This window comes from Myotis nattereri (genome assembly GCF_964212035.1).
Source record: "Myotis nattereri genome assembly, chromosome: 8".
In the NCBI taxonomy this organism is placed as follows: domain Eukaryota; kingdom Metazoa; phylum Chordata; class Mammalia; order Chiroptera; family Vespertilionidae; genus Myotis; species Myotis nattereri.
In genome coordinates this window covers 58,211,804-58,225,955 of record NC_138083.1, presented here as the reverse complement: position 1 = coordinate 58,225,955, position 14,152 = coordinate 58,211,804, and the positions used below count along the sequence as shown (strand labels likewise).

Below are 14,152 nucleotides of genomic sequence, written 5' to 3'. Positions count from 1 at the left end.
GCAATGCATACAGGCAGATCAAAGGTAAAGTTTGGTAAACAGCATAAGGATGATCAGGTTAGGAAATTGCCTTGAGCCATTGAGCCCACAGCAGGGCAATATTATGCTGATTTTTCCATTGGCCTTCCAAGGGGTCTTTTTGCATTTATATGCTAACTACTGTTTGCTTTAACCTCTGGCATTTCCCCCTTTTGATTTTCTTAATAAAGCCTACAAGGTGTATGCCCTCTGCAGGGCTCAGTCCTTTTAAGACTTTTCATTCCGCATCTGCAGACTAGAATTAAATATATAAGAACAAGAATGAGATAATAGTGGTTATGCTAAAAGGCAAATGTGGGAAGATCCAATGAAAAGGATTGAGCTCTGTCATGTCCTTTTGAAACTGTTGTCAGGCATTTAAGGAATTAGTCCATAAGTTTGCTTGGGGCTTCTGCTATTTGGGGCCAGAGCAGTCCTCTGTCTGCAGCCACAGATACAGGTTGAGGCTCCAGGGTCAAGGTCCTCATCAGTTTGGTCAGTTCTTCTCTGCAGATTCATGTTGAAGTTTGATGTTTCTTGCAGGAATCCACACAGGCTTTGAGAAGTTTTCTGGAAATACACAAGCATATTCTTGACCAAGGTTAATTAATAAAGAAAGGGTCAGAACCTTTCCATAAACTAGACTCAGGATTTTTCCATCTAACCAAACCATTTTCCTTTGGTTTATTTTGACACCAGTGTAATTCCATAGGTGTCTTGACATCAGCGTTACAAGTGAAAAAATTTAAAGTAATTAAGGCTTGGTGTAGTCTACCTACAGGAGATTTCGCCACCATCACTATTCCCCCTTTTTGTTTTTCAAGTTGGGATTTTAGCCACTGATATTGGCATTCTCTAATTGCCTGTCCTTGGGAATTGTGTGGTATTCCTGTAATGTGCTGAATTTTTACAAAATTGCTGGAAATGAGTTTATGTAGGTTTATTGTCAGTTTTAATAATTTTTGGAATTCCTATGACGGCAAAAGTAGTTAGGCAATGATTAATGAAGTGACCTGTTTTGCCGTTTCCCCTGTAGATGCGGTGGCCCATAGGACCTTTGAAAGGGTATCTACAGAGACATGCGTGTTACATCCATTTGCCAGATATGTTCCTTTATCAATTCTCCAGGATTAATTCCTGTATTAGGCCTTTGAGGCAGATGTAACATATAAGTGGGACATTCCTTGACAATTTGTTTTGCCTGCTGTAATGAAACAATTAACTGATTCGCATATGTATTTCCTTTTGTTAAAGGACCTGGTAGGGTGGTATGAGTCCTAATATGAGTAATATAAAAGGGATACTGTCTTTGCTGTACAATTTGCTATATATGAGAAGCCAATATTTTATGAGCAATTGGTTCTAACAAGGTCCAAAGTAAAATTTGCATACATATGCAAATAAGCAGTAGCCAAAAAGAATGCTGTCTGAAAGTAAATTTAAGCTTAAGAAATTTTAAAATCTTTTCCGCTACTATTTACAAAGTAAACTAAAAATTATTATTCAAGCACTAAATCTGTAATCTTATTTTCCTAAAAGTCTCTGGCATATCTCTTTCTCCTGTATTTTTTGCTTGTTTGTTTTTAGCTGGGGGAGGCGTTGTGGAGGAGGGAGAGGTTAGAAATGTTCTTTCTTGTTCTGGGGAAAAACTTTTGACATAAAAAAGTCCTTTTTAAAAAGGACATACTTTATGCTATAATCTTTTCAGTGCATAGAGTGATATGATAATGTCATTTGGAATTTATATAATCTCTAACCAAGTTAATTGTTGTTATTTTACATTGCAGAAAAATTCATGGAACATATCATCACTTATCATGAATTTGCAGAAAACCCTGGACTCATAGACAATCCTAACCTTGTAATACGGATATATAACCGGTAAATAGTCTTGCTTTTGTAATTGTTAAATACTTTCGCAAGGTTGTTTTCCAAGTGCTCTTTTTAACTATTACCATCTTTCTTGGTATAAAATATGTCATTTTATATAAATGAGCTAATGGGCAATGAAGCTTCAGCTCCTTTTCTGGTGATTAATCCTCACCTGAGCATATTTTTCCCCCTCGATTATTAGAGAAAGTGAAAGGGAGGGAGGGAGGAAGGGAGAGAGAGAGAGAGAGAGAGCGAGAGAGAGAGAAACATCAGTGTGAGAGAGACATGTCGATTGGTTGCCACCCTTATGTGCCCTGACAGGGGCCAGGGATTGAACCTGCAAGGCAGGTAAGTGCCCTTGACTGGGAATCAAACCCAAGACCCTTTGGTGCACATGCTGATGCTCTAACCACTGAGAAATACCGGCCAGGACTTCAGCTTCATGTTTAAGTGGAGTATTAAAATGTTATTTTTGGTAGATATTGCTGCTTCTTTGTTCAGAGACATTTCACCTGACAAAAAAACTTAGCTGACAATCTTTTTAATGAGAAGAATAAGGAATTTTGTTACTTCACGCTCCTCTTTTTTTAAAAAAAATATTTTTATTGATTTCAGATAGGAAGAAAGAAGGAGAGATAGAAACATCAGTGATGAGAGAGAATAATTGATAGGCTGCCTCCTGCACGCCCCCTACTGGGGACCAAGCCCACAACCCAGGCATGTGCCCTTGACCGGAATCGAACCCGGGACCTTTCAGTCCACAGGCCGACGCTCTATCCACTGAGCCAAACTGGCTAGGGCTGCCTCTTTTCTTTATCTCTCTTTACCCCCTTCTCTCTCACTCCTCATTCTGTGTAATGGTTTTACATAATTTTTATTTCTTACAGTTACTATAACTGGGCTTTGGCCGCTCCAATGATCCTTAGCTTGCAAGTATTCCAGAAGAGTTTGCCTAAGGTGAGTTGGTCTGCTGTTTGTTGTCTTTTCAAAAGTATCTACAGCATATAGTACTTAGAAAATTCCATATGTACATATTTCTAAACTGGGTACTTTTCAAAGTTTTATTTAATATTATAGAAGATCCAAAGAGTTCTGTGTGCCTACTCAAATGATCTCATGTCCAAAATCTAGGAAGTTACCTAGGCTGCCACATCATTGTCATTTTTACTAGGTATTTATACCATTTCCTGATTGTGTTTAAAAGTTCAGAGATTTTTCTAATTGTTAAATATAGAGTGAATGAAAAAAAAGGTCTTCTCATTAATATTGAAAGAAGCAGCAAGAAGAGGGTGATGTAGCCACCAAAAGCATGACATCAGTGCCATTGGGTCAAATTGTGGTAATACATTTTTGAGGGTTGCTTTGAATCTGTCCTGCAAGAAGACATCACCGGCCTAATTGGTCCTCATAGCTCAGTAGAGCAACATTTTCCAAGGGTAGAGACGTGAGAACAGCGCACCTGCCAGCCCCTGAAGGGGCTGTTCCTACGTGGCCTGAAACCACATGGTCTCATACCACATTACTGCCATAAGACAGGACACTGTCCATCCTTCTGGTGTTAAAAACTCCAGAGGAGTTTCAGAGATGTGGAGATAGTTGCTCAAACTTCATGATAAGGCACTTCCTGCAGGCTAGTGGTAGAAAGTAGTTGGTTGCTTTGTGACTAACAGATTTCTAGACTAACCCAAGTTGATTGTTTCCAGGCCACAGTCGAGTCCTGGGTCAAAGATAAGATGCCAAAGAAATCTGGTCGCTGGTGGTTTTGGCGTAAGAGAGAAAGCATGACCAAACAGGTAACCAGCCTGGAAGAATCCTTTCCATAAGCTGAAAAGAAGTGAATCTTTGATTTTTTCAAAACACTGTCAAGCACAATAAAGCCCACTTAGGGTATATAAATTTACAGTAATAGTCACCATTTTTGAACAGTTGCTATGTACAGGTCCTATGCTAGGTGCTTCACATATGTAACCCCAAGAGTATAGATGTTTGAGTTCGCATGTGTACAGGTAAGGAAAGTGGGCACAAAGAGGTGAAATTCCTTAACTGGGAAGGGACAGAGCTATGGTTTGACCTTGAGATCAGTTTTAATGCCTGTGCTCTTTGCACTTCGCTGCAGTACCTTCTAGTTAGAGCAAGAGCTTGTTGCCCTCCTACACAGGAAGTGGGGCATCAGTCACTTCTGTTCTGCAATCCCAGTGTCTCTGCTGTGGACCACTTGTACTATATTTTGTGACTTGAAATGATGCTCTTTTAAAATTTTTCTTCTGGCTGTATAGTGACAGCTTTTGTGGAGCAGCATGTGACTTCTAAAGGGTGTCCCAAAATTCACGCAAGAAGTAATTTTGATAGAAAACACAGGTTTATATTTAAAAATTGTAAATTTTTTTATTGATTCATAAAGTATACAGTATAGGGTTATGTATGGAATCGGTTATCGGGTAAATGGCCTCCACGGCTTTGCTGGCACATATGCACCCTTGTTATTGCCTAAGCAGCCACATTTTTGAAGAAGAATGGTCCGATGATGCCTCCAGCCCAAAATCTGCACCAAACTGACACGTTGTGGATGCATTTGTTTCTCAACAATCACTTGTGGATTTTCTGAACCCCAAATGTGACAATTTTGTTGATTAACCAAGCCATCAAGATGAAAATGAGCCTCGTCGAAATTCAGCCACATTTATGCAAAACGGTCATGGAAAATTTCAACAAAAGAACGCATATGTGCCAGCAAAGCCATGGAGGCCATTTACCCGATATGCTATTCCATACATACGCCTATACTGTATACTTTATGAATCAATAAAAAATTTACAATTTTTAATTATAAACCTGTGTTTTCTATCAGAATTACTTCTTGCATGATTTTTGGGACACCCTTTATCTCAGGTTTCTGTCCTTTGGCTCAAACTAGAGAAACTGTGTTTTCTTGAGCATTTTTAAGTTGTAGATTCAGAAAGTAGTTTTGCTTATTCTTGGCAAGAACTGCTGATGAATTTTTGTTTATCGGTAGAGAGAAAAGCTGCACTTGACCATTATTATCTTGCTTTTTTAGCTGCCAGAGGCCAAGGAAGGAAAATCCGAGATGCCATCCACCAGTGACCTGCCATCAAGCACAAAGGAGCTGGCCAGTAGCAGGTGGGAACACCCTGTCTTTCCTCCAGGCTCACAGCACTTGGGCCGCCCCTGCTTTGGTTATTGCATTCAGGTTGATTTGGGTGATTTTGTTTCATTTTTAGTTAGAAACATCTTTCTCCTATGGACATAGGTGAATAAGTGGCTTGTTTGTGCCACTCGGCTAGCAGATGATAACTTCTGCTTTTCTAAAAATAATACTCGCTTAAGCCCTGGCTAGGTAGATCAGTTGGTTGGAGTGTTGTTCTGTACACCAGAAGGTGGCAGGTTCAAATCCCAGTCGGGTTGCGGTGCGTACAGAAGGCAGCCAATTGATGTTTCTCTCTCACATCAATGTTTCTCTCCCTCTCTCCCTCCCTATTTCCCTCCCTCTCCTCCTTTTCTCTCTCTAAAATCAGTGAACATATCCTTGAGCAAGAATTTAAACTACATATACATTATTCAGTTAGGAAAGTAAGTAGCTCATCACTGCTTCCCAAATACCTTGCCCCTCCATCTGGGAGCCATGGAATTGATGCCTCTGAAATAAATATAGGCCTTTGGGAAGGGGGAATATTGAAGAGTCCTAAGATGGGCTGTCCCTGGTGCCCCTGCTCCCTCGTTTCCTTTCGAGCACAAAAGGGAGATATAAAAGAGAATCTCAGAGATTGTTGCTCTCTTTGATTTCTTGGAAGAAGTAGCACCCCTTTGGACATTCACATTGGCTTGCCTTTGGAGGAAGTGCCACCATATACCCCATTCTTCTTTCTGCCATCGATGTACTTTCCCCAGTCAGCTTCTTTTCTTCTTCTATTCCCTAACTCTTTAGTTCAGTAGTCTGTGTGACAGTACACTCTTACTCTTTACCCCCTTCTGTTAAACAGTATGTAAGAAATCTTTCTTAGTTTTTTAAATCAACATAAGCAAGTAGATTTCCTTTTATTTGTACCTTTTGAAATATACATATCTACTTTTATAAGTAGCATTCACTGGTCACAGAAGAAAATACCCAGTCATAGCTAGAAAGTAACCTCTGGCCAATCATGAGGGGGAGGAGGAAGGTGGCTTTATCACTTCATGAAGTGAATATGCAGGCATGGAAGCAGGATGTGGGAGAGCGGCAGAGGGAAAAACTGTTTCCATTTCTAGAATAGATTTAGGATCTCTTTCTTCTTTTATCCTAAATGAAAAGCTCTTACCAATAAAACAGCTGCTGTCTCCTCAGTAACTGGGTTGATGTTGAATAGGTCAGCAGAGGATGACTCATCCAGTGACGAGGGGTCACAGGAGCTTCAAGAGTCAGTCAAAATGGACCCCATCCCCACCGAGCCCCCAAGCCACAGCAGCACAACCTCATATAAGAAGTCTCTCCGCCTCTCCTCAGACCAGATCGTGAGTAGTGTGTGATCCATGTGGATTTGGTTGGATTATCTTAGTAACTGTTCAAGTTGACCTCCTTCCTCTTCTGTCCATTTGATCACAAGCCTCACACACACGACACCGTGTTTGTATAGATGTTTACGTATAAATGCTCACATAAATGTCCACCTCCAGGGACCACCAGGATCACCTGGGGAACCTGAGATGTAGCTTCCTCCACCACCCCTGACCCTGCTACCTCAATTTCTGGGAGTGAGCTGAGAAATCTGTATTTTTAACTTGTTTCCTCATGAATCTTACACAGCTCTCTCATCACTGGGTCACCCACTGTTTCAAGAGCCACAACAATAGAGAATTATGTTTTCCTATTTAGACACAATTTCCCCTTTCCTATTTGTTTTTACTCCCTGCTTTCACCTGTTTTCAGTGTGAAATAGTTTTGCTGTGCCGCCAGTCTTGGGTATGGAGAAGGAGCGGAGAGATTTTTTGTTTGTTTGGGGGATTAGAAAAGTCTCTTGGAATCCCAAGCACTCTTCAAGCAGTGGCTCCCTAGGCCCAGCTCATTGAGTGAGCCATCCTGTTTTGTAAACATTTAGACTCTGTGCCAAACTGTTTTCATCTGATTTTTTAAAGTTTCCAGTTATCTTGTTAATGTATTCCTTCCCATTTTTATGTATTCATACACATATATGTATATTTATACATTTTGGAGATTAGGTTGCTTTTCACTTACCATTATATCTTAGGCAATCTCTCAGTGACTACAAATTATTGGAAAATGTGACTTTTTGATGTGTGTAATTCCATCAGTTTTTAAAATTCTGCCTCTGCGGTTTTCTTTATTCTTCTACTTTTTATAAAAGGCAAAATTGAAACTCCAAGATGGTCCAAATGATGTCGTGTTTAGTATTACAACCCAGTATCAAGGTACCTGCCGCTGTGCAGGAACCATTTACTTGTGGAACTGGAATGACAAGATTATCATTTCCGATATAGATGGAACGATAACCAAGTAAGCAGGGCTTCGTGGTGGGTGGCAGGGGGAGGAGGCGCAGGTCAGGCAGTGTGCAGTGGGGAGGCAGGTTTCCTCAGCAAACACCCAGCTCTTGGTCATCATCAGGAGGGTTTTTTAAACTATATACACTGAGACATCCCGAGTGCAGTCCACACATGGATGGAGGGGATGGGTGGAGCCAGACAAACGTAATGTCGAAAATAACTTTTGGAAATATTTAGTTATTTTGTTTCTAAATTTTGGCATTAAAAAAACTGAAAAGCTATTGAGATTAAGAAAGAGGAAAAGGTGTGTAGTTGTAAATTATCTCTGAAAATGAACAGCTGGCTGTCATGTCTGATTCTATTTTCAGAAGCTCCTCAGTGGTATATTTGCAGGAGACTGCCTCACTGTAAATTTCCCTGTCAGTTGTCTTGCCCCTCTACCCAGTGCTTTTCGGCAGCTGGTATATAACTAAAAAGGAAAACACTTGGCTTGTATATGCTTGATTCCCAATACCTTTTCCTACTTTTACCCTCAGGTCTGATGCTTTGGGACAGATTCTTCCACAGCTGGGTAAAGACTGGACTCATCAGGGTATTGCAAAGCTCTACCATGCCATCAACGAGTAGGTCTCCTGTCCCACCTGCTAATGTGCTCTAGAATTTTGCTTTAAAAACTTTTGAAAAATAGCGTACATGGAAATCACGTGTGTTCATGATCCAGCTATGACCGCTCTTCTTTCCCACTCACACAAACGAAAGTGGCAGCCAACATCTATCATCTCATTCTCACAAGGCTATGAATTTTAGGCACTATCTATATTTATACTTAGAGCTATAATTGGGTTTTTAGCTTATAATGTAACGAGCCAATTTTCAGTTTTGCTTTATTAATTAGGTACTTGGCTACTTTTAAATTGGGTATTTCTTTGAGGAGGTCATGCATACATGCATGGGGGCATCATTTCACTCCTGGGGTCTTCTATGCCAGTACAGCAGAGAAGAAACAGTGCCATGGCCTTCATGGGACCCTAATACATATGAGTTAAATTGACTTGAAAAATTAGTATCTTAAACATTAGTTGAGGATGCCCTAATATGAAAATTATGTCAGTCACCAAGGTATAATTTTGTTCCTTGGCTTATAGAATGGCTTGCCTTCTGCAAATTGTCTTTATAAATAAGGTATTTTGTGTCTGTCCTGTATAGCAGATCATAAAAGATAGTCTAAGATTTTTGTCTGTTCTGTAGTCTGCCTTTCATTGGACTATATGATGAATGTACATCAGTACTTGTAAACTTAGCATAATCCCTAGTTGCATATACCTTCATTTTCCCCCGTGGTGTTTTCCATGGAAAGGTGAAATCTATAATCCTGTATTTCTGTTAAATTCAATAATTTGATTTTCACAATAAATGGGAGGATCTCTATTTGGATCTTTTACAAGAAAAGTGCTTCTTTTTTTCTCCCGCCGTTTCCCAAAGCACAATGGGCTAAATAAGACACATTCTCTTTCAGGAATGGCTACAAGTTTCTGTACTGCTCTGCTCGTGCCATCGGCATGGCCGACATGACCCGTGGCTACCTGCACTGGGTCAACGACAAGGGCACGATCTTGCCCCGGGGCCCTCTGATGCTGTCCCCCAGCAGCTTGTTCTCCGCCTTCCACAGGTAACTCCCAACAGGCAGCCCCCCTGAGTGTGTGGGAGGGGGTGCTGGGGCCTGAATGGACTGTGTGAGGATGGGTATCAGGCTTGTAGAAAGGGATTGTATCTATTTCAGAGCTTGTCATAGTTCTTTGGCTTCCCCATAGCATTCTTTTTAAAAATATATTTTTATTGATTTTAGAGAAAGAGGAAAGGAGAGGGAGAGAGAGAAACATTGATTGGCTGCCTCCTGTATGTGACCCTACCTGGAATCAAACCCAAAACCTGGGTATGTGCCCTGACCTGGAATCAAACCAGTGACCTATTGGTGCACAGGACAGTGCTCAACCACTGACCCACACCAGCCAGGTCTCCCCCATAGCATTCTAAGTCACAGTTCACCTGGTCTATATCAAGCATGGTCAAGGAAAGTTAAGTTCTAGGAGTGGCCATTTTCTCTTTCTCCAAACCCCATCAAATATTCGTAGTTGTCAGATTGACTGGCAGAGAAGGAAAGAGACCAATTACATTTTTAAAATGGGTGGTCATGCACTCTAAAATTTTTCAGTACCATACACCAGGGAATACTACCATTTTGAATTTGGTGACTTTATTTGAATTTTCCCCCCCTAGGGAAGTGATAGAAAAGAAACCAGAGAAATTCAAAATTGAGTGTCTAAATGATATCAAGAATCTGTTTGCCCCATCTAAGCAGCCCTTTTATGCTGCCTTTGGAAACCGTCCAAATGTAAGTGTCTCCTTTGGGCTGCACATTCTGATGTGGTGGGTAATATTGAGGGGAGTGTATTTTTAGGGTGTTAGCTATGTCATAATTCTCAAATGAATTTTATAGGCAAAATGCATGTCTATCCTGGTAAATAGGTTTTCACTTTATTCCAAATTCTTAGAGTAATTGGGGAGATCCTGGAAGTGGAGATCTGCCCCAGAATTTTGGTATATGATGAAGGGCACTTTCTCTTTGTTTCTGTGGCTTCAATTCCTATTTCCTCAGGTGGTTAAGCCGTGTCCTTAGATCCACCCCAAAACCATGGCATGAGTGCTCATCCTTAATTGACACTTTCCTGACCTGCCTCTACTTAGAGGGGCCTTCAGATCCCTCAGGCATGCAGAAGGGCTGCTTCCTGGCCTCTGGTGGGCAGTGGAGCTCCTCTTGCTTCAGGGTGCCACTGGCATCTCCTTGGCGCCCACATTTCCTGAATCCCCCAGCACTCTCTGGGTTTGGCTCCACTTTTTGTTTGTATTTGTCTAAAGTTCAGTTTCAGTGGCAAAGCTACATGGTGCCCAGTTCTGCATGTTTTCCGTAGAGACGGTCTTTTGTTTGTGCAGTTCTGGCTCACAAGGAACTGGAGAAGCAATGCCTAATTTCTCCTCCCTATAATCCTCCTCCTTCATGTTTTCTTATCCAGGACGTTTATGCTTACATACAAGTTGGAGTTCCAGACTGCAGAATATTCACTGTGAACCCCAAGGGTGAATTAATTCAAGAAAGGACCAAAGGAAACAAGTCATCGTAAGTGTGTTCCCATTTCTCAGCCTCGTGCTGTGCAGCCAGGGTGACAGACAGATACTAAGGATCGGGCCTTGCTCAAAGTGTCAGAATCACCACTGCCTTTGAAGGTTTTCCTCTTTGCCTGGGTATTTTCCCCTCTATTTATGGGATTGCTGATTCTCTTTGTGCCCAGGGAAGGGATGGAGACCTGCCTCAGATCCTACCCATATGAGGAATCTGAATAACTAGCTTCACAACCTATAGTATTGTGCTCTTAAATCAACTTCACAGTAAGAGTCTGTGCTTTTCTTCTCCAATCCCTTCTAGGTATCACAGACTGAGTGAGCTCGTGGAGCATGTGTTCCCACTTCTCAACAAGGAACAGAATTCTGCCTTTCCATGCCCAGAGTTCAGCTCCTTCTGCTACTGGCGGGACCCAATCCCCAAAGTGGACCTGGACGACCTGGCCTGAGGCAGCCCCTCTGGGAGGTCCTCAGTCTCCCGCCTTGCAGCTAGGGAAGGTGACCGGCACTTCTGCTGGACAGAGGACACTGGGAGCCCCTCCCAGCTACAGGTGTGGGGCAAGACCTATGTTGACAGCTAGGTACCAGCAGGGACACGGTGAACTTGTGGAGCAGGAACTGCCCTCTCCTTACCCTCCTGGGCTTGGCAGAGTTACAGCTCAGTGCCTCAGCAGAATTGAGGGCAGCTCAGACCTGAGGTTGAAGACCTAGGCTCCTGTCACTGGTCGGTTCTCATGCACACTCTGTGTCAGATTGTGTGCTGGGTGCTCCTTTAATTGCATAATTTAAAACGAAGTAAAAAGAAGCTAAATTAGAGTGGACCAAAATATTGCACAAAGTAAAGTGTTATAATTTCCACTAGGCAGTTGAAAGTGTTTCTCTGTAAAACCAGGGCTTTATTAAGGGGTTCTGGGTGCACCGAGCTGCTTCAGGTCCCATGAATGATGTTGGCTCAAATCGCTTGCTCACATTTCTTCTGTGGTTTCCTCCTTCCCTGCTACACTGAAACAAGACGGCTGCTGGGGCCACTCATCCCACCCCACAGATATGGGCTCCTGGGGAGGAAAAGCCACCTTCTCATCTGTGACTGCTCCATGATGTGAACCTAGCAAGAAGAAATGGTTTTGCAAGATATGTTTTATGTCTGTAAGAATAGGAATAATAGTGAGTGTTGGTTAAGCAGCAAAGAACAGCTGTTTTCAGGGAGGCCTTGGAAATGCAGATGTGCACTTACTATGGCTCCTGAGAAGGGTCCTTCTCTCCACCTGCCTGCCCCTCAGTTTCTCAGCCTGGTTGTACTGAGCTCGGGTCAGAGTCCAAGCAGACAGCAGGGAAGGCTTCTGTCCTGTAAGCTGAGGCCTGGAGAGAGCAGGTTGGGTGTTGACAATCAACTCAGTACTAAAATCAACAGAACTGTTGGAGAGGAAGCTTTCAGGGGACCAAAAATGACCACACAGCCCTCCTGGTGAGAAAGCAGTGAGCCGAGTTCCAGAGCAGAGTGAGAACTGCAGGTCCAGGCACCACCCCGCTCAGGATGGTTTCCATTTCCACCTCTGCTTCCGCCTGTGCTTGTTTTGGGGGGCTCTCCTTATTTTTGTTTACTCCACCCAAAATAATGCTGATGTAAAGATGGGGAAATGGGGGTGGTTATTTTTCCAGATTGGAGAGTTGAAAGTCCCTGCGGTAGCTCAGCCATTTTTCCTAGTGTGTTTGGATGCAGAGACAATGGCGAAGGCCCTTGAATGCGGTTCTCAGTGGCAGAGCCTGGAGGCACAGGTTCCCAGAGGGGAAACAGCACATACTTCCTCCAGTGCAGACTTTCCCGCCTTCATAGGTCCGGGTCTAATTGTTTAATGAGTTTCTTTCTGTACAGTAGGTTAGGGAAACCAGGTTATGTTTTTATGAAGTTCTTCCCAGTTAGTGAATTAAATTCCTGGTAGAGTGGCCATTACTTGATCTCATAGATGCCGTCAGTGTGTCCTCAACTGTATTTGCTTTAGAAGAATTTTATGTGCTTGACCTGAGCCTCTGCACATGTGCAGGATGAAGTATCTTAATATATATCTTTTGTAGAGAGCTTTTGACTAGACAGTTTCTTTCTCTCTGGACACATGGGCCTATCTAGAAGATTTACTATAGGAACCCGGGTCTCCCAGTTCTGTGTTGAGGGCGGCTGATCCCTTTGTCCAAGTGTCCGTAAGCACTAGACTGTCATTTCCTTGCTGTAGATTGATCCAGTGGGTACATACACTAATTAACATATCTTTTTCCTTATTTAAAGGAGTCCCTCTTGCTGAAAAGTAGATGATTGCTATTACTGTAGTGTGGTAAAAGTATTGTTTGTGCTGAAAACCCATTGCCATTTGGTACAAATGACGTGTATTCTTTCTGTGAAAGAGAGATGCCCTCGAGTGTGTTTGTACACAGACCCTTACGAAAGTGAGTGAATGAAGAAGCATTAGCTTGCGCTGCTTTCGGTGATGGATGGTATCACGGAGAGATTGCAGGCAGATCGGGCTCTTTTAAGTCATTCTCTCAGTTGCTTCACTGGTGAAACAGCCATGGACCCTTCCCTCTTTCCAGCTCAACCTGACTTTAGTAGCGGCATTGATGTCTGTGTGGTGAAGCTCGTGCGGCTGTGGCGTCGGCATCTGCATCTTCCCAGGCATTAGGAAGTGCACGTGTGGGCCCACAGCATGCCTGTGTCGCTCTGTGTGTCCCATGTTTGCTGTGCTTAACACATCCGCATAGTTTTCAACTGGAGAAAGAAAAAACTTACTACTATGATGTCCTAAAATGAAAGCTGCTAACAGTCACAGGGAGGACAGCTGGTAAATGACTGGAAGTACTTGTGCCCCAGAGACTGCGCACGACCCTTCCAGTGTGTGCTTCAGGGTGCAGGCACGACCCTTTAAAGACAGGCAGGAAGGCAACTCTTCCTCTTTTTGCAACTTGGTGACAACAGACTTTTCCAGGGAATTTTAAGTTTTCGAGATCATCATGCTTACTCTAGGAAGCCTTGCTTACCTGTTTTAGAGCATGCTGGATATAATGTAACTAGTTAAAATTGAGTTTTTGTTTCAAGTAAGTGTTCTTTCCAGATGAAAACTATGTTTTTGGTTTGAAGGTAAGAAGGGAGGGGGAAACTTTGTTCTTTTAATTTAATAATTACTTTCTGATGAAGTATTTGATTTTTAGACAGCAGTGCCACTAAAAAGTTTTAAGTTGTCAGAAATTGTAAGCATCAGTCCTGTATTCTTAGTTATGGCAAAGACCATTGTCTTAAGATAAATGGTTCCTATTGTGGTGCAGTGTTTGATGTTCAAAACAAAATGTTACAACAATAAACAAACGTAAACTGCGTCCGACTCTTTCCTTCAGAGGACATTTAAACCATCTTCTCTATACTCTTGCCAGAAATTGTTAATTTCCATAAATTAGCATTTTGATCTTTGCTGACACTTAAATTTGTCTACAGAAAGGACTTCTTTTTGGTGCTTGTTTTTATAAAACCTGACTCCAAAAGTGAGGCTACACCCTCAGGAACTAATCTCTTGCTTTGTAGGTCCTGCCAGGGAATGATTCACTCATC

The 14,152-nt window shown here is 42.2% G+C and overlaps 1 protein-coding gene across 1 annotated transcript in view; it reads left to right on the top strand.

The window, feature by feature from the left end:
- LPIN2 (lipin 2) overlaps positions 1-13,923 on the top strand; it is a 76,187-nt gene extending 62,264 nt beyond the window's left edge. The window contains exons 10-20 of the mRNA XM_081096937.1: positions 1,806-1,899; positions 2,778-2,847; positions 3,594-3,683; positions 4,946-5,028; positions 6,252-6,396; positions 7,248-7,396; positions 7,920-8,006; positions 8,900-9,052; positions 9,661-9,775; positions 10,455-10,558; positions 10,865-13,923. Of these exons, the coding sequence (XP_080953063.1) occupies positions 1,806-1,899; positions 2,778-2,847; positions 3,594-3,683; positions 4,946-5,028; positions 6,252-6,396; positions 7,248-7,396; positions 7,920-8,006; positions 8,900-9,052; positions 9,661-9,775; positions 10,455-10,558; positions 10,865-11,009 (1,235 nt within the window). The 3' untranslated portion in view covers positions 11,010-13,923. The remainder of the gene's footprint in view (positions 1-1,805; positions 1,900-2,777; positions 2,848-3,593; positions 3,684-4,945; positions 5,029-6,251; positions 6,397-7,247; positions 7,397-7,919; positions 8,007-8,899; positions 9,053-9,660; positions 9,776-10,454; positions 10,559-10,864) is intronic.
- The last annotated feature ends 229 nt before the right edge of the window (positions 13,924-14,152 follow it).